Source organism: Phyllostomus hastatus, unplaced genomic scaffold, assembly GCF_019186645.2.
Source record: "Phyllostomus hastatus isolate PE091 unplaced genomic scaffold, TTU_PhHast_1.1 phas_contig_159, whole genome shotgun sequence".
NCBI classification, from domain to species: Eukaryota; Metazoa; Chordata; class Mammalia; order Chiroptera; family Phyllostomidae; genus Phyllostomus; species Phyllostomus hastatus.
This window is the reverse complement of record NW_025333640.1, coordinates 41,635,219-41,655,640: the sequence shown is the minus strand read 5'-3', so window position 1 is coordinate 41,655,640 and position 20,422 is coordinate 41,635,219. Positions and strand designations below refer to the sequence as shown.

The window sequence follows — 20,422 nt, the reverse complement described above, 5'->3', positions numbered from 1 at the left end:
GATTCGCCCACCCCCCACCAATGTCTCAAAGTATTATGTTCCCTTATTCAATAACACTGGCTAGCAGGCAATTTTTACATCTTATCTTTCTCAAATATGTTTCCTCTTGTTCTACCCTCAATAGTGATTAAAAACTTCCTCCCCTTTCACTCTGTGCTTCAAAATACAGCATCTAAAGCTTCCATTTAAAAAAGTCACCAGGATCGAGAGAATGTTTGATTCTGAGTTTGCTTTCCTCTGCTTTTAGGCCTTCGGCTCTCCCAGTTGACAGACGCCATCCTTACCCTGACGCACCTCGGGGGTTTGGTGGGACTCTTACTGCAACTCTGCATCTGGGCAGCACCAGTCACAGCAATGAAGCCACATCCTTTTGGGTGGGCCAAAGTGTTTGTTCGGTTTTTCCGGACACTGGCTCTAGTGGCACTTAGCTGTCTTTCAATTCATTTAAAACACTTTTGTTAGATTGTATTGTGACAGCTGTCATATCAGCGTGGATTTAGAAAAACTTATCAAAATTGAATTTTTGTGCAGCCACTTTAATATTGAAGATGGAAGAAAATCCACAACATCTTTTTGGTGTATTATGCTTTAATATTCCAAGAAAGGTAAAAACACAACTGAAACACAAAAAAAGATTTGTTTAGTCTGTGGAGAAGGTGCTATGACAGATCAAATGTATCAAAAGTGGTTTGCGGAATTTTGTGCTGGAGATTTCTCTCTGGATGATGATGTGTATTTTATGGAAAAACACACACAATCGCCCTGGATGGCTGTTCACGACACCCCGCCTGAGGCCCTGATTCTGTCTTCGCGTGACATCACCATGTGGGGCCGGAGGCCATCATTCCCCACTCACAGCACTGGGCCTGTGATAGCAGAGTCACAGACCAGTGGGAGATGCCATCTGATCACACACGCACATACCGGGTTGGCCCAAAAGTCTGTTTAATAAAAGACATTTCTCATGTTCACCAATAACTTTATTGATTTTGACATTTTTAGTATGCTGGGTATCTCCCGCATGGTAGAATGTTGATTGTTCTCAATTAATGTCTCAATTTGATCACTATCAACTTCAAATGGTCCACCGGGCCATGGAGCATCGTCCAGCGAGAAACCTCCAGCATGAAACTTCACAAACCACTTTTGACATATTCGATGTGTCACAGCACTTTCTCTGTACACTGCACAAATCTTTTTCTGCATTTCAGGTGTGTTTTTACCTTTCTTGGAATAACAGAGTATAATATGCTGAAAACATTGTGTATTTTCTTCCATCTTTAATATTAAAATGGCTACAAAAATTCATTTTTTAAATGCACACTGATATGATGGCTATCACCATACAATCTAACAAAAGTGTTTCAAATAAAGTTAAAGAGAACTAAGCACTAGTAGGGCTATTGTATAAAAAAAAAAAAGGAATTCTTTTGCCAACTCAATACATTCACACACAATCACACACAAACACAAATTGGACCAGATTTGCCCAATTAGAAAGAATGGTAAGGAGAATCCATAACTAAGACTAACAGAGTTTAAAAATACCAACCTAACTAGTGTGTCAGGGTAAGAGGACCGCAGATGTGTCAGAGATGTGTGGATTGTATTTTTCTTTTATAATCGAGTCACGCTGATATGAACAAAAAACACAACAGAAGTAAACATACGTTTCACTCATGACTAATTACACAGCAGGCATTTCAAATCAGTGTTGAGCTAATGTTTCTAGAACAATTAGTTAATTTTCGGGGTCCAGTATCTGTCAAGTAAATCACCAATTTCCTTTTTATTCTTATTTAATATAAAAGAATTGAGTTAATGCAAAGCTATTTCACAGCTGTCTTCAGATTAAACAGTCAAGGGCAGGCAGCCTTTGGGATTTGCTTTGGCATCTCCAACTCAAATAGTCTTTCTGTTCAAATATTAAAGGACACTAAAAGTTATGTTTTATTATGAAGTTTCAAGCTGGGCTTCATAATCTCAGACTTTAAATGACAATTTTTCTCAAGTAACTCAAATATTGAAGTGTATATTCATAAGGACAGGGCGGGCTACAGAGATGAGCATGAAAATGTATTATTTTAAAATCAATTTTTGATAAGAGAATCACCAGCTTAGCTTTTAATACATTTTTGTTAACAATCAGTTTTTGTTTCAATAAGTAGCAAAATGGGTCTTCCAGCAGCCAATGGAGACCGTCCAAGGAAAGCCCACCCTTCCGTTCCTCCAGCGACACTCACTCGGAAGGATGGAGGTTCTACAAATAAACAGTTAACACATTGTTACGTAATAAAGAGACCAAGGTAACTCCTTGCGAAGTGGGTGTCTGGGTCTGTGAGGGCTGTGGACCTGGCGTCCGAGGCTTGTGTGCGGTTGGGCAGGAGAGCCTGGCGATGGGACTGGGTCCCGCCCTGCTGGCGCTCCTTCTGGCAGGTTCGATTTCTCTGAGCCTTGGCTTCCTCATTTATAAACTGGGGAAAGGTCCTGTCCTCACTAGGGTTTAATGTCATGTTTTGAAAGAATCTTAAAAAAAAGCCTAACACACATACCCTGCAAAGCAAAAAGGCAACCGATGAATAGATTAAAGCCTACAATTTCATTCCATCTGTGTGATGCAGAGACCTTTTCCACAGATACAAATCTAGAGCGTTCTTGTGTGACTGTACCACTGAGCACCACAGGCGAGACCACTGTTCCCACGCCACTGCTGTGTACAGACAGGCAACAGCTCTCATGGTAGCACTGGCCTGTTACTTTGAGTACCGTGTAAGATCACGAGGAATTTTACTGTTGTTTACTGAATGGGACACTCCTAAAAATTCAATTTGTGTCTACCCAACGGTGAAATGTGAGAGAATAGACAGAGCAGGCATTGGCCTGGAATTTGCTGATTTTCCATGTCCAGTATTGTCATGGGCTTTCTTTCTGAAAGTAGAAATAAAGGCCGTGCTAGCGTTCAGGGTTCAGCTAGTAGGGCTCTGCTCAGCACGCATCACAAATCAGCCACCACGACTGGCACCCGTGTCCCTCGATGGATCACACTTAACCTCTGAGGACGTCAGCAGCTCCCTGGCTCCCCTCACCAGGTCTCTGAAGAGCAAAGCATCCCCCTCACCTGTGTGACTGTGCTGGGGACATGCCACTCGTGCTCACGCAGCGAGTGCCCTAAGGGACGCGACAGACATGCCCTCACCCGGCAGACGCCAATGTGTCCTATCCACAGACTCTTCTTGGGAAAAAAGCCCGAGACCCAGCTCCAGCTAGCTGGGAACTAACTCCAAAGGAGGTGGTGCGCAGGGGCAGCTGGGACAGAACTCGGGCCACGGGCGCCTGCGTGGGCCGGTCAGACGCTTGAGACACGTGGTAGGTGGGCGGGGGCAGCAGCACCTGGGCCACAGTTGGTCGGCATTTGGGACGGGGACAGAGGCTCACGAAACAAGTCCTGGTTTTAAAGAGGTACACTTGTCAATTTTATTGCGAAGTAATTCAAGTAAGCCGTTTTCCACATCTTTAAGATGAATATTGAGTGACTTGGATAGCAGATTTTGTTAATGGGTAAGGACTGCATTGATAATCGATTATTATCAAGCCTTGGCCATTTTTCCATGTGGGATGAGTCAATGCTCCCTTGTTAATATCTCAAAATCACGACAAATTGTTTAGTTTACTCACATACAGAATATAAGCATAGAAAAAAGACAGGCAATAAGTCAGCAATGATTTTCTACATGCACAATGTATAATAAATAATTTAAAAATCCATTATATACTATCTATACCAATAATTACTAGGCAAATGAACACATAGGAAAAGAGCTAGAAGAAAATAAAGCGAAGGTGGTCGTCCAATTGTTCGCCCCTCATTCATGCGCCCCACAACCCTCACAGGCCCGGCCCCTGGCTCCGCATCTCCAGGGTGGACTTCCAGTGTTTTTCTTCTTTTTGTACTTGTTAAATTTTTTATCGTGAATATGTCTTAGTTATAAAATGATAGGGCATAAGATTTAAGACACTCTGATAGAGCTGTCACTCAGAAGGAACATCTTGGTATAACTATGTGGATGTTCTAGTAGGTGAGCTTCTGAAATCTTCACTTAATTTAAAATTACACTGAAAAAGCCATGAAGGCTTTCTCCCCTGCCCCTTGTATAATTGTTTTTGGCAGAATTCTTAATTTTTACAAGAACTTTTACTCATTTTTATTAGTAAGATTTTGTACTACATTCAACATATGCTTATATCAATATAAATAATGTATACTCCTTGAAGAGCAAATTTCGCATGCCTTTGTTTAATGTTATTTAAATATCATAAAGCACTTTTGACAACTAGGGGTTTGGGGTAATAAAAACATGGAAAACGTACAGTGTGGAATGAGCTTGAGTTTCTACAAACACGAAGGCTCTACGCCTTTTTGTGAATGAGAGGTATCTTCAGGTTTGTCGTGCCCTCTCTTCTTCTTCTGCTTTTCTGCTGCGTGGTGTCCAGAGCGGTCCTGAAGGAGCTGGCGCAGCTGTGGTTCACACTGGCTGGCGTGCTGCAGCCCACCTTCCCTTCCTAAAGAGACACAAGCTGTGAGGTGACGACTTTCACAGTGGGCCCCAAACCAGCCCTTTCCTCACCTCCCAGCGTGGCCACGTCAGCACTGCCCCGCTCCATCCAAAGCCAATTTTAGTTCAAAATGCTTGACCCCTATAGCTCTTGGCTTTACCTTCACAGTGCTGGATCACACGGCCCCAGAGCCGGTTTCTCCTCAGACAGGCCAGGTTCCCCACGATGAGTAAGTGCCTCCTCCCTCTGGTCAAGGCCACGTTCACCCTCCTTTCTGAGTCGATGAAGCCCACCTGTCTGGTCCGCACACAGGACAGGATGATGACCTCCCTCTCTGCTCCCTGGAAGGCGTCCACCGTGGACACCTGCACGGCCCGCAGGCCTGGCTGGTCCGAGGCCACAGCCCTGAGCGAGTGGCACAGCTGTGGGCGAGAGGACGGTGACCACGTGCGCAGGGGCAGGCGGCACGAAGCCGGAGCCCTCGCAGTGACCCCTTCAGCTTAGCCCGAGCGGAAATTTCACTCTCTTCCAGGGCTCGCAAGGGTTTGCCTAGTTTCTAAAATGACAAATAAGTAACTAGGTGACACTATAAATCATGAAACAGGCTGACAGGTGTTGATTTACCTGATGCTGGGAAGCTGGCTTGGATACGCTAATTTAGAATTAGTACACTGATAATGAAACATGAAAAACTCTTAAAAAATTAAAAATAAAATAACGTGTCACAAGTCATTGGCTCATATACATATTAATATCTGGTATCTATCTTTGACTTACTGATAAAATGAAATAATCATGAGAGACCATTTGGGAAAACAGAGAGTCAGTCCCACCTGTCCAAAAACACAGAGCACACAGCACATTTTCTTCCCTCTAATTTGTTTATTTGCATTTTTGCCCCAACAGCTGTAAACTGAATTTAATTAAACCTTGTTAAGTTTACATTTAATTATACAGAAAAAAAAAGCCAGACCAGACACTAATTAGAATGTTTCTTCTGAATAAATTAATTATGGTCCCAAAAGTTTTCAAGCACCAAACCAAACCATTACAAATATAATATCAAGCCCTGTGCTGGAAAATGATACTATTTAATGCCCAGTAAAGTCAGAGATGCAACACACACCTTGCACACCTGGGCTCTGTACAGCGTTATCACCCCGATCTCAGAGCCCGCCACTCCACCCGCAACCAGTGATTGAATCAGTGTCAGCGTGAAAGCAGCTTCTGCCACATTGTGAAAGCTGTTACCTCCTTCAATCTGGAATGAAAAACAGATCCGAAATTACATTTCCCAGAAAGTCTGGGAAAGACCAAGAAAACCATACAAACAGCAGCCATAAAATTAAGCCAGGACACTAAGCGGGGTTGACTCGCAGCCACGCTGCACCAGGCACCTGCTCTTGTCCTTGCACATTGTAGAAACACAGGGTGGGGAGCCACCCCAGCAGTGGGCTCCGCTCCGTCTCCGACACGCCGTTCCTGAGGGTCCCGCCATAAAACAGGTCGTTAGCGACGGCGGTGATTGCAGGGTGGCATCGGTACTGGGTCCTCAGCACAACCGGCTTGTGACCCTAAGACATTTAAATGCAGAAAAATAGGAACTTGAAACAGCATTATTTTCTGAAGGGGAAAAAAGATATATTTTAAAAGTTAAAAATATTGCCACATTGTACTTAGTAAATGAATAAAGTAGACTGTAAATAAATATTTTTAATTACTAAAAATATCGTCATGGTAAGTTACTATTACGTCACATGCCGGGCCTTGGACTCACTATCCAGTGACCGGGTGGAGGAATCGCGCACCCTCCTGACCTGTCCCACCGGCGTGAGTCCTCCCTCTGCCCAGCGCGTCCGCCCTGTGGACACTACTGCCGTCAGTCCCTCAGCAGTCTCAGTTATCAGTCAGGTGGGCTGTCACGGTATCACAGGGCTCGTGTTCGAGTCACCCCGACTTTCTTAATAAGGGCTCCAAAGTACAAGAGCAGCGATGCTGGCAATCCAGCTATGGCCCAGAGAAGCCAGACGGTGTGTGCGTGTGTGCAGAGCAAACGCCCAGTCCGTGCGGGGCTCGCATCTGCAGCGTCCACTGGGGTCTCGGGACGTACCCCCTCGCGTAACGGTGACTGTGATGTAACTGAGTATTAAAACGTGCTACAATGTGGGTGAACCTCGAAAACATGCTAGGTGAATGAAGCCAGATGCAAGAGGTCCAGAGGGACCAGCCCACACGGCCTGGGAGCAGGCGGGAGGCTGCCGGGGGCAGGGGGAGCTGCTGCCTGGTGTGGGGTTTATTCTGGGGGATGGTGCGTTGGGGAAGCCTGCCTCTAGGCAGAGGCAGGCCGTGGCCGCACAGCGTTATGAACGTAGGAAATGCTGCTCACTCACTTTGAGAAGGCTGATTTTATGTCACGTGAACATCACCTCCATTAAAAATATAACAACGATTAATTATAAATAATTTAAATGTGAAGTAGACAAGGGACATAGATAATAGATTATAGTTTTATTTTATTTTAGAGCAAAGTCAATATGCTTTCTATTTACTACTAAAATACACAGGAGAAAGACATTTTACAAAGGGAACTTAAATTACGGGGTTCTACTTATCTTTGAGGTGAGTGCTTTCTAAACAACTCCAGTTAAGCTGGTGGGAATATTTTCATTTCCCGTCAGCCTACGCCATGTGTAACCAGTCAGTGGTAGTTCTGTGTGAGTTTAGCAGCAGTACCATTAAGCAAAGTCGATCGAAAAGAGTCTGTTCCAATCCGTGTTCATGAGCTGCATCGGATCCCTGAACAGTGGGAGGAAGCTGTTTGGGATCTCCAACAAGAATCAGCTTTTCACACTCAAACCTGAAAAACAGAATTCCAAGTTAGCCCAAGCAACAGGAAAAGCTTGCACTGACACTTATGGCACTATTTTCTTTCTTCTTTTTTAAATGTATTTTTAGGCAGAGGGAAAGGGTGGGAGAAAGAGAGGGAAACATCCGTGTGTGGTTGCCTCTTGCATACCCTCTACTGGGGCCCTGGCCCACAACCCAGGCACGTGCCCTGACTGGGAATCAAACTGGTGACCCCGTGGCTTGTAGGCAAGCACTCGATCCACTGAGTCACATCAGCCAGGGCACGGCACTGTTTTCTAAAATGCATTTCAAAGGCTTCGAACACCACCACCACTCTGAGAACAAGGCTTAACAGTGCTAATACATAAATTAAATGGTGGAGCAGTTCCACAGTAAAGAAACCCTTTCTATTAACTTTATGGTTTTCCACATAAAGCCTACTGAGTGTCCCCTGTCTCTGCGTGGAACCCATGTTCCACAGAACACATGTGGAGAAACAACGGCTTTTAGGATCTTAAATGTAGACTTAGAAGCTTTCTTAGAAGTCACTTGGCTTCAACTCTTGCTTTAGGATGAAGTACATTCAGCTCTCAGGGGCTTATGTCTTCCAAACAGGAGTAAGACAGGGAAAATGCCCAAGTTTTATAGAAAAACTACAATATTGTAATTTATAAGAAATATATACTTGGTCCTTGAGATTAACTAAAATCTGTTTGTCACACATATTGGTCTTCATCCACAATTCCTGGCTCCCAGCCCCAGAAACCCTGAAGTGACCAAGGCCTTTTGTTCTGTGAATGAGGCAACTTTCTGCAAAGCACCTGAGGATGGGGCTGGTTGCCAGGGCAACCATGTGACTGAAGGGATGGAACTTTCGGTCTGACCCCCAGGGAGGGGCGAGGGGCTGGAGTGGACCCGTCACCACTGGCTGGGGAGTTGATCGCACCTGGGTGATGAGTCCTCCGCAAAAGCATGAGGGTCCCGAGCTTCCGGGCTGGCGACCCCGGGGAGACCCGGTCGAGTGGAGGCCAGAGAGGGCTCAGAGGCTCCGTGCCCCCCACACCTTGTCTGTCCCGTGCATCTCGCTCTCCACCCGGCTGCTCCGACTTACCTCCTTTCACCGGCAGCCGCAACCCAGGGGCTAATGTGTTCCTCCGAGCTCCGTGAGCCTCTCTGGCAAACTAATGGAACCCAAGGCTGAGGTGGGGGGTTGGGGGACCACGGGAACCTCAGATTCACAGCCAGCTGCTCAGAAGTCCAGGTGACAACTTAGACTTGTGATCGTCCTGGAGCTGGAGGGGTCACCGGAACTCCCAGTGTGCACCCAGGTGGTCAGAAGCCCAGGGCTGCGGCTGGCGCCTGAAGTGGGGTCTTGCAGGACTGAGCCCTTACCCTGCGGGTCTGGGGCTGTCCCCGGGACACAGTGTTGGAACTGAGCTGAGTTCCTGGATACCCTGCTGGTATCAGAGAATCACTTGGTGGTGGGGAACCCCTCCCAGTACCAGGTTGGAATTCGGCATGGGAACCCCCATTTCAAAAACCTATATTCAAATCTTAGCTCTGTTATATTCTATGGACACGGCAAGTTATTTAATCTCCACAAGCTTCACATTCTACCAGTAACCTGTACATGAAAGTGCCTTGCATGGCTGCTGTGAGGACTTCAGGAAGCACATACGTGACGTGTTTCGTGTACAGAGGGTGCTCCAAAGCGAACCTCCCCCCCTCCTTGCAGGACCTTCCAGTTTCTCCACCCCTCGCTCCCAGGCAGGGGTACCCATGCCCCCTCGTTTGCTCAGGACGGGCCGGTCGAAATAGTGAAAGCCCGTGGTCGGGACCCACCGATCCTGCCAGCCCTGTCGACCGGGACCAGCACCCGCCTCCCCCGGGGACAGGCCTGCTGAGGCCGGGACTCATCTGCCGCCTTCCAGAGCCTTCAGTGAGAGACGCTCTAAAAGCACAATGTTTCAGAGCTTAGACTTCATAGTCCCCTAAACTCTAAGACAAATTTTAATTTTCAACTTGTTTTCTTCATATACTTTATATACCACCATCATCTAAGATTCATCTTCAGAAAGTAAACACGGGAGTTCTGTGGAGGCAGCTGAAGGAGCTGAGTCTCGGACAAAGGCCCAAGAGGCCCCTCTCGCCCAGGGAGGGGCCCGCGAGGCTCTGGGAGGGTCCGCCCGGCTCGGGAGTGACCCAGCTTTAAGGGTCACGTCATCGGACTTCTAAACTGCGATCTAACAAAAGTTTGATTCATTAACCCCCAAATTTCCCTCTGCGTTCTAAGAAACAATCAGTTTAGGGCCTGAACTGCTAGAGTTGTCACAAATGCCGGCAAGGGTTTGGACCGAGGAGGTGTCTGACGCAGCTGTGACACCCGCGCGCCCTCGGAAAGGGCCGGGATTACCGTGCGACAGGCAGGAGCGAGGCCGGCTCGGTCATCTGGCTGCACTCGTCCAGCACCACCACGGGGAACCGGAGGCCGTCCATGCACGGGAAAGGGCAGGCCGCACAGGTGGCTCCGACCACGCGGACCTGCAGGACAGGGAGAACGCTGTCACTGTCAACTACTTGAAGAACGAGAGGCTGTATTTTCCAAAGATTTGCAGTGAGATTAGAACTTGTCGGTGGTGATGGCTGGTGATCAGAAACCAAGAGTCACTATGGCCACACAGTCACTACCTCCACATAAGAAGTGGAAATCCCAGGACACAGCTACTTAAGCCACAGCCTATTAATAAGAACGAAAGGCACGTTTTTACACCCAAGATTTTAAAGACGTCAAGCATAACATACATCATCTGTCCTCCTTGGTGAGGCTGAACAAACACAGCACAGGCCAACGTTCTCCACGAAGCGCATTGGACTTGCGACCAGCAGCCTCGGCCTGGCTGTCTAGTGCACTCGCGACTCAGAAGTGTATTCAGTGCACTTGTACAGCAGCTGTAAGTTTATCCGACCCTCACAGCCGTAAATACTCTGCCAGAACAGCATTATCCTCAAGGCAAAAGCCTGATAAAAGCTAATATTTAATCTCTAGAATGAAATATGTAAAAGAGGAAAATCAATGACCATATCTTCTATCAACAAATGTGACTGACAAAAATATGCTTTACAATTAGACACTCCCTCCAGAGGTCTTGTGAATGAGACAGGAAAATGTTATCAACACTGTTTTCTTTGATGGTAAATAACATTCATCACATACATAACCCTCTGTCAGGTAGGTTTTCTTTCTTTACAAAACAGAAATCCTAAAGCTACTTTTATATTAGAACCTCCATTCCTTTAAACACTCAGTTCCTTTAAAGTGACCAAGCAGAGCCCTGAAGGGTGTGGCTCAATGTCATCCTGCAAAGCAAAGGGTCACTGGTTCGATTCCCAGTCAGGGCACAGACCCGGGTTGTGGGTTCGGCTCCAACAGGGCATGTGAGAGAGGCAAGTGATCGATGTTTCTCTCCCTTTCTTTCTCCCTCCCTTCCCTTCTCTCTAAAAAGAAATAAAATCTTAAGAAAAGAAGTTAAAAAAAAAATAAATAAAACGACCCAGCAGAGGACACCTTTCAGCAAGCAACATTGCTCGCCGCCCTCGACGAGGTCCCTCAGCACCTTGTGTCTGTAACTGAATCTGACAAAGACCACCTTAGGTGAGAAGGCTGAAGTTGTGAATCAGGAAGCAATTGGTTTTTAATTTACAGAAATATCTACTACAAAAACCAAAAGAACAAAGTTTTTTCTTTAAAAAATTATATTATTTGTATCTTTTAATTTATCATATTGCTGAGACTCTGACAACAAAATATTTTATTATTGAGCTAGGAAGCAATCAATTACAAAGCATTTTTAAAAATTAGTTCCACTGTAAAGATGTCATCTTAGTAACGTATCAGGTCTAAAATGCATAACTGGAAATTTGTTAAGCTTTTTTAAAAATGTTACTCTGAAAGAGTTTTCACGTGTGAACAGGCGAGACCGGTGAGTGACACATCCCAGTAATGGAGATCTCCCTCGGAAACTGCCTCAGAGAACAGCCCTTCTCACACGTCAACAGGACGTGGGGGGTGGGGGGTGGTCAGCGAGTCCTCGGGGACTGAGCACAGCCCTGCTAAGCCCTGGGGCTCGGGCTGGGGCCGCTGAGCTGGCTCTGTAGCTCCGGCAGCAGAAGGCCAGTGCGACCCTTCCGAGGACTGTGGACCCAAAGCTGTGGCAGATGGCTGTGAGTTCCTGCCCGCTGCCCCACGCCCAGGACTGGGCAGTGTCCTGACCCAGGAGGCTGGCTGGGTGGCGAAGATGCCCTCTCGCACCACACTCCGGCCACCCTGTCAGGGGACGGATGGTCCACCAGGGGCAGCAGTCTCAGAACAAGCCCGGCCCACTGGCCCAGAGTCTTCACTTTGTTGTCCCACAGGGTGGAGTTTTATTTGTTAGGCAGCATTATTTCAGCCACCGCTGACCAATACAGGGTCGGGCGCAGGCTGATTTCCCCACGTGTCTTGCAGACAGTGAGCAACGGCCACATGGTCCAACAGCCCCCAGCCCTCTTTCCCTGCATCTCCCCGCTCTCCCCAAGCTCTCCAGGGACTGCTGTCTCCTCCCCTCTGGCCCCGGGCTGCCTCGCACCAGAGCTGGACAAAGTACAGCCCCACGGGCCCTGCTGTGGCTCCCGACACCTAGGACATGGTCTGGGCCCCAGGACTCCTGGGCGCAGACGGACCCTTGAGAGTGGCTTTCGAGGGAGCACCAAAGACAAATGTCACTTGGACATATTGCCAGGGTCAGACCTTCTCTCCCTCTATTTCTCCTAAAAAAAAAAAATCAAGTTTCACTTAACTTGCCAGGGATATATTCCCACCTCTTCACTTTCCTCTCTAAGACTAAGAAAAGATAAACAGGGAGACAGGGAAAAGGAGACTCAGTGGCGGTGAGCCGGACAAACTCACACCTCGGTGAAATGTAAGCTATCGAGGCCGGCTGTGTCCTTCACAGGGAGTACTCCCCATCGGCAGGAGGAGGAGGAGGGTCCAAACGGGTTCTGTGAAGAGCCGAGCTGAGGCCGGGTCCCCTCACCTGCTTCAGCAGGGTCCTGTTGGTGCCCAGCTTGTGCTGCTCGATGCTCCTCCTCACGTGGACTCTGTCCACGGGGCTCAGGTCTTCTCTCATCAGCGCATGCAGCTCTTTCAGTTGCTCGTTTGCATTCTCTGAGCCAGCATGCAAGCTGAAAAAGGTTGACATAAAAGAGTCTCCCTCTTTATTCCATTTTTGTAATATTCCAAAAAAGTTAAATACAGATTTCCCAAGTTAACCAAGAAACTTTCTCTGCTCCTCTACAGAAACCAGATTTAAGGTAAGAGTCCTGTAACATCATCGCACTCCTGTGAACACCCTGTGACTTCTGGAGCGGAGCATTCTCACCTGTAAGGTAAAACCGGCTTGGCGATCTTCCTGATACTCCCGACTCGGACAAATTTTTCAAATCCAAGACTGAGAAGCCTTTAAACAAAACATAGTAAAATAGATTCCAATTATTTAGAAAGTAGAGTATGAAACAAAGTTTCATATAATACTTGTGTTATTAAAATTAATGTTGTGTGACAATATACTTTACAGCCATATAATTCAATGTGAAATGCCTGAACTCAAAGTAAATGCACAGTGGCTAAGTTCTCACTGTGATGCATCTTATAGAGAATTTCAAAACACGCATTCTCTTCCGTGAGGGCTCATTAAGTGTTGGGGCGCTGCACCCTGGCAGAACCTTTCTGAAGGTCAGGCTTGCAAAGTATGTCCCTGTCTTTTATTCTAGGGCAGGGACTTTTTCCTAAGAAAAAAATCAGAAGTGGAAATAAAGATTTATGTTTAAGGATCTGTGTCACAATATTATTTACAATGGGAAAAATTTAGAAAGAACTGACTGATCAAATATTGCTTAAAGTATGGTATAAGCAAATCATGGCATATAATAGAGCTACAAAAATTATGTTTTCTAAGAAGATTTAAAAGAACACAAAACAATATATACTGTTTATACTAAGTTTGGAAAACAAAATGTGTGTATGTATAAAAAAATGTAAAGAAATACAATACCTGTACAGACTGCATATTTTTTACCATAAGCATTAACTAATGTAATTATAAGTTAGTTTTTAAAAGCCTACACTTACACATAAAAATTATTCCTCCTAATTAAACTTTGTCATTTATGCTGACATTGAGATCATTAATAACTTTAGGACTATATAAATGTAACTACTCCTTAACTGTTAAGGATTTGAAATTACATTCAGCCCTCTGAAGGCAACTGCAAGGCTGATGTGGCCCCTGGTGAAAATGAGTTTGACACCCTTGGACTAGAATATTGGTAAAGTACTTGTAACATCTTCTTTGCATTCTAAATAAAATTTTTAAAAATCACAAAAACTTTGTATCTGCAGAACAGCTCGTGTTACTGCCTTCAGAGCCTCCTTATCGAAACCAAAACCCTAATTCAGCTGTTTTACTGTCATGGGCTCCTACATCTGCACCTCAGCTCCTTCCCTGGTAACAGACCCAGAGACAAGGGCTCCCGCTCGTGGCACTGGGGCCAGCCAGAGACCCCATCTGCACTGGCCCCCTGGGTCCCCAAGTCCTGTAGGGGCAGGGGAGGGGTCCAGAGGGAGCCTGCACGTGAGCTGTACGAGGAACACTGAGCTTGGGGAACCCTAGCTCAAGCAGTGAGCAAAGCTCTTTGTCCCAGGAGACACCAGCCGTCAGTCAAGGCTGCCAGCTGCCCACGTGACCCTGGGGCCTGTCCTGGATAAGGGCCATCAGGGCTCCGAGTCCTCAGCATCCCAGTGGGGGTACACCTCTCAGCCCTACGTGCTCCTGGCTGAATTCGGATTTTTACACAAGCCCCCCACCCTTGTGCCAAAACTGTCAGGTTTGACATTTGAGTTTCTCCAACTTACAGACTAGTAGGTTAGCTGGTTAGTGTCTCCTGGCTATTGCTCCAACTGGAGACCAAGACCCTGCATTTCTGGCAAACCCAGCACCAGGCCCGAAGCAGAGAGTACCTCTCTCAACAGTAACCCTAAAGCACGAGCCTTAAACACACGTGTCGTACCCACCCAAGCAGTACTCTGTCAACAGCTACATTCGTGGAAGAAGAAACTAGAAGTTTCCATGGTCTTGCATTTCCAACTGTAGGAGCTTCACTCTTTTCAAACAGCTGCACAAAAAACAAAATCACCACTGCCAACAAATAGCTCTTTCCTGCTCCAAAAACACCTAATTATTTGGAAGCAGGAGAAAAAAATAAAGGGAATATTGTAAGCAAATTTCTGAAAGCACAAGAAATAATTTATCTTCCTCTCTCTTTTATTTAACTAATTTATCTAAAAAAAAAACAAACCATTAGCAGAGTGCCCAGTATGTGCTTAACACAGGGATAAATAACCAGAAGACCTCTTAGTGAGACCACCATGCACTTAGGAAGACAGACAAGGAAAGGAACAATAATAAAACCACATGGTTGGGAGGGAGCAGTGGGCAAAGGGGGTCAAGGGTGTGGATGGAAGGTAACTAGACTTTGGGAGGCTCGCATGCACGCAATACCGCACACAGATGTCAAGCGATAGTCGTGTATACTTGAAACTTATATAATGCTATTACTGTTACCCCAGTAAATTTAGTAAGAAGTTATTAACATGGTAGGAAACATTGTGATTGTATCAGAGAAAGCACTTCTCTCTGGTTTGGTAGGGGTGGCAATGCTTCTTAAAACAGGAAGTAGCAGAACTTATCTCCCAAAGTAAGACATCCAGATCCAGAAAGAAAGGGTCGCTCTAGGCAGAGGCTGACAAGGTAGGCAAGGGGGCAAGTCAGAAGAGTTCTGCTTGATATGGCTAAAAAATGGAATTTGCCCTGAGGGCCAGGGGAAGTTACTGAAGGATCTTAAGCAGTGGAATTGACTTAATCAGATTGTGTTTTGGAACAACTAGTTTTTCAGATTGCATTTTAGAAATATAAAGTGTGAACCCTGAGAAGGAAGGCACCTATACGAAGGGAAACTGGTGGACAACTGGGCCCCAGGGAACAAACAGAGCCCGCAGCAGTCTCTGCACGGGGGCCCAGCCGCACACTGCACGGCAGGGAGCAGCGGCACAGGGTTCCTGCCCTCGGAGCCGCCCTTGCAGGGGAGCTCCTGGAATCCTGTTTCAACCAATGGGACTGAAGCTTTCCCTGTCTAATCAGGAGACGTGCAGCCATAACTGACCAATCATAGCAGTTCTATTCTGACCAATTAGGACAGTGCCTTTTGGACCAAACTGTAAGAATTTGGAGTCCTCATTTGCACGAGGATGGCTCGGTCATGGGTCAGGGGCAGGGACCTCAGTCTGTACAAGTCAGCTGCCCCCTGGCTCTGGGAGCGCACTTTCCGTCTCCACCCAAGACTGACTAGAGCCCGACCTCACCCACTGGGACTGAGGAGGTAGGTAGAGGGTTGGATTGAGGGAACTGGAGAGGATCACCATGAAGGACAGAAACAAGGAAGTGACACATCTCAGTGAGCCATCTGATGGGGCAGCAGAGGAACAGGACAGGGAGGAGGGGGATTAAGAGAAAGGCACTTCATCTAGCGAGAAAGATTAAGTTAGGATGAGTCCTTGGTGCCTAGCTCGGTCAACAGGACAGAAAGTCAGATCTGCTTTGGGGTGGACTTCTGAGAGAGGAAAGATGCTGAGGAGGGAACTGAACCAGATGGAGAGTAAAGCTCCTCCACGGGGACAGAATCCAGGGGCAGGAATAGAAAGCGCAGGAGCAGTGGAGGTTGTTTTGATCTGCATCTTCCTATGTTGGAGGAAAGATCACTTTCAGGGCATAGGGCGGGGGCCAGCTCAGCTACAAGACGAAGGAAGGTTTGGGACAGCTGTGGGGACGCTGGGGAAGTGAGCCGACCAGGAGTTAATAAAGGCCTTGCTCATCCGAGGTGACGTCCACCGTGACAGCGACACACAGACATCTGGATACTCTAGTGATGGGTGCACAGCGCTTCTCATCGCTCATGTGCTGCTTATAGCTTTCTAAAGCGGCCTCAAAGCATCTCATTAGTTCTTCTGGAACTGTGCTTGACTGGGAAGTGACAGAGGAGCAGACCAAGTTACAGAGGCGGGTTTCCAATCAGGTTCTGAGCAGGAGACTGGGTGACGGAGGGTTACACACAGCCCGGTGTTGGTGGCTCTCCCTGCTCCTCACCGTGGACGATGGTGATGGGGAGGGTGCAGGTGTGCGGCCCCTTCCCTTCCTCGGCACGTCCGTGTGACGCCACCATTCGAGCTATCTGGGTGAGAGCTGTAGCTTGATCCTCGTTTAATTTGTGTGTCTCGATTAATTCGTTAGCTAACTGCAATGCTGCTTCTAGGCTGGGCAGGTCACGTTTTGTGTTGGTATTTGAGAAGGCTGGAGGGATAAATTTTCTTCTATCCACTCTCTTGTTGCTAACTGCAATTGACGATGACCTAATAGAAGGGCAGCAAATAAAATCAGAGATAAATGAGGGGCTTTTGAAATAGGTGAGTTCACTTTACAACCATCACAGAGGACATCTTTTTGTAGGCACAAAAGCGTGTACACTCCAATTTGGAGGAGGGCAGGAGAGACAGGAACTGACATTTGTAGAATACCTACTACGTGTAGACACTATGCTAAGCACTGCATATATTATTTGTTGTAATCTACACAACAATACTAGGAAGTAGTTAATTTACCCCAACAAAAATACAGAAAATATTACACGTTCTTCCCAGAAAGCATACAGCTACTTAAGTGTTATACCAACACTGAAGCCCATGCTTTTTTATGTGAGCTGGCTTAGATAATTAATGTAGCCTCTGTTTCTTTTCAGGTTTTTTCTTTTTTTGAGAGAGGAAGGGAAGGAGTGAGGGAAGGAGACAGAAACATAGATTTGATGTTTTATTTAATTGGCTGACTCCTGTAGGTGCCCTGACTGGGGATCAAACCCACAACCTTGGTGTATCTAGATGATGCTCTAAACAACTGAGCAAGGGCCAATATAGCCTCTGTTTCAAGTAAAACTGTCAAGAAATTAATTGGCTTTAGTTCTATAAAGACTGAATTTATTTCAAAGTAGGAAAAACACATATTGGAATATGGATTTTTTTTTTTACACAAGACTTCAATGAAGTGAGAAAAATGAAACACCACCAAACAGATCATAACATTCTAAATCTGGAACTAGCTTTTTGTCATTTTAATTAGCTTAATAAAATATCACTTCCAATTTTTTAAAGGGGGTATGGTGCTTGAGAAATTAAAAATGAGATATAAGTTATATCAAGAATAAAATTGGGCCCTGGCTGGCATAGCTCAGTGGATTGAGTGCGGGCTACAAACCAAAGTGTCGCAGGTTCGATTCCCAATCAGGGTACATGCCTGGGTTGCAGGCCATGACCCCCAGCAACCGCATATTGATGTTTCTCTCTCTCTTTCTCCTTCCATTCCCTCTCTAAAAATAAATAAATAAAATCTTTAAAATAAAAATTACCAAAAAAAGAATAAAATTGGTACCAATATACATACTGGAATCAAGCTGTAAAATTATTAAGTATTTTTAATTGAATAAATCTGACATATAACATTAAATTTAAAGTGCACAACATGATACTTTGATACTGTAAAATTATTCCTTTAAGTGTTGAATAATTTGGGGCAAAAAAGTACAGATGGATAAACAACCCCACACTCTTGCTCCTTAAGGCGAATGGAACAAATCTGCAGTCACATCATTAGCCCAACCACAGTCAACAGCCAGATGGGTGAATGGGCGGTTGATGGGAAACAAGGCTTACTTCCCTTTCTCTTTTAATTTCCAACTACTGACAGTAATCTCACAGTCTCTGAAAGACAATTAAAATTTTGTTGGCAACATTTATGGGATGTGCTTTTGCTGCATTTTCATGTTCCCACTGAATCATGGCCCCGTGGAGAATGACTTACATCGCTAGCAGGTGCTGCGTGAGAGGCAGAGTGGCTGGATTAAAGTAGTCCTGGATGTTTTTCAGGGTGGTCAGCTCCGTGCTGGCATTACACACCAGCAGGGCGTGGACCACTGCTGTGGAGAGGATAGAGAATGAACACTCGGCGTGAGGAAAAAAAACCATGAGACCCAGTGGAGGATCCACATAAACCAGAGAACGAAGCCCACGACTGCAAGTCCCCAAGCACAGGCACCGCTGCATGAGGGTCCCAGGCCACACGGAGGACACAGCACCCCGCACAGCTGCACAGCCACGCAGCTGTGGTGACAGTCAGCAGCCTGCCCTATGCCTGCAGCATCTGTGTGCTCTTTGGGCATTTTGTTGCATTTCTTCCTTAATGATTTCATAGAAATACATGGAGAGCAGGAAATTCGATGCTGATATTGGTGAGGAAACAATTGAAACAAACGTGAACAGATGTGTGGAAAGTGACAAATGTCCACTTCACGAGGCAACTAATTATAACAGAAAACATCGGAAGTTAAAACTGTGTGTCTTTAACTGGTCACGGACCACATACCCTATCAGAGACTGACCCGGGCTCCTGGCACAGAGACAGACAGGGCCCGCTGGCAGCCGGTGTCGTCCAGGGCTCCCAGGACAGATCACTTGCCCTCCCGCCCAACTGCTGTCAGGGTCTCCTCAAAATCCGGGAACTTCTCCGTGCAAAAATAAACAATTTCTTTACTGACTGTACTATTAGAATAACAAGCCATGGAAAGTAAAGAAACTAAAAGAATTAGAATTTGATATAGGAAATTATTTGTCAGATTTCTTATTTAATATCAGGCACAGGCTGTGCAAATTCAACTTCAACAAAATGTACTTGAGTGAGGGCCCCAGATCTTATCGCACTGATGCCGCTGGGACTGGACTGCAGAGATGTTTGTAAGGACGACCGTCAAACGTGTTTCCAGGGACACCAGGGCAGAAAGCAGGAGCGGGTGCTGTCTCTCGGCTTGAATCAAAGAATCGCACACCGGGTGGCATCTTGGTCACGGTGCGTCTCACGGCTTCTCTCTTTCACTGTAAATTAATGCGGGCACGGTGACACTTACTGTCTGTGAGCCAGCGGGAGGGGAAGTAGCCTTTCAAAGGTAGCAGCTCCACCTCGTTGGCAGACGACGGCCCAAAGAAAGCACTGCAGGCAATGAAAGTGTCCAACTCAAAGTCCAGGGTTTTGGAAACCACCCACAGATCGTCTGAAAAAAGACACCTTTTAAAGGACTCGGAACCATGCTCAATCCAAAGCTGTTTTGGATTTCTTAGATGCTCAGCTATACATTATTTCTCAAAAAACAAAATTGGTTATTGTCATCTGTAAGATTCCACCCAGACTAGGACCTGAACATATAACATTTCATTTCCACGTTTTTAACTAGATTACTTTTATTTTTTAAAGTTTATTTTATAATTATAAAAAACAGTACAAATAAAGCAAAGACATCTAACTCATCTTTCTCTTCTAAAACAGCTCTATGGCTACATCAGATGTTCCCAAGGTAGACTATTAGCCTCAGACAATGGTTTTCGACCATTTTTGTCTGGTGGCATAAACTAATTATTAAAATTCTGTGACACACCAAAAAATACATTTTTTGCCAATCTGACCAAAAAAAGTCAGTATAATTTTACTTCATTCATACCACAAGGCTATTGTTGTCCACTGTAATTTTTTTTATTTGACAATCTAAGGGAAAAGGGGTCAGTGCCCCTGACCAAACAGTCAGGTATTGCACGTTTTAAAAATTCTTGTGACACATGGGTTGAAAATCGACGGTCTTAGAGAGAGCACATAGCGGTTTCCATGCTCAAATAAGGTTAGCAGTTCGTGGATGGAATACACGTTCTCTTAACAGACCTGGAGTAATGAACCTCCAGCTGAGTCTCTGGAGTAACGAACGGTCTGCGTTCTCGCTGTTGAACCTGCCCACCGGCCCACAGCACACTGCACACCTGCAGCCGGCAGGCCAGGCCACTGTC

General features: G+C 46.0%; 1 protein-coding gene across 3 annotated transcripts in view; it reads right to left on the bottom strand.

Moving 5' to 3' along the window:
- Nucleotides 1-4,292: 4,292 nt before the first annotated feature.
- Nucleotides 4,293-20,422, bottom strand: part of ZGRF1 (zinc finger GRF-type containing 1) — a 51,195-nt gene continuing 35,065 nt past the window's right edge. For all 3 annotated transcript variants that reach the window (XM_045831267.1, XM_045831268.1, XM_045831269.1), the window contains 12 exons: nt 19,498-19,641; nt 18,399-18,513; nt 16,638-16,900; nt 14,510-14,669; nt 12,819-12,896; nt 12,474-12,621; nt 9,815-9,942; nt 7,288-7,411; nt 5,952-6,128; nt 5,681-5,815; nt 4,715-4,976; nt 4,293-4,560 (listed from right to left, as the gene is read on the bottom strand). In XM_045831267.1, the coding sequence (XP_045687223.1) occupies nt 4,391-4,560; nt 4,715-4,976; nt 5,681-5,815; nt 5,952-6,128; nt 7,288-7,411; nt 9,815-9,942; nt 12,474-12,621; nt 12,819-12,896; nt 14,510-14,669; nt 16,638-16,900; nt 18,399-18,513; nt 19,498-19,641 (1,904 nt within the window). In that variant the 3' untranslated portion in view covers nt 4,293-4,390. The remainder of the gene's footprint in view (nt 4,561-4,714; nt 4,977-5,680; nt 5,816-5,951; nt 6,129-7,287; nt 7,412-9,814; nt 9,943-12,473; nt 12,622-12,818; nt 12,897-14,509; nt 14,670-16,637; nt 16,901-18,398; nt 18,514-19,497; nt 19,642-20,422) is intronic.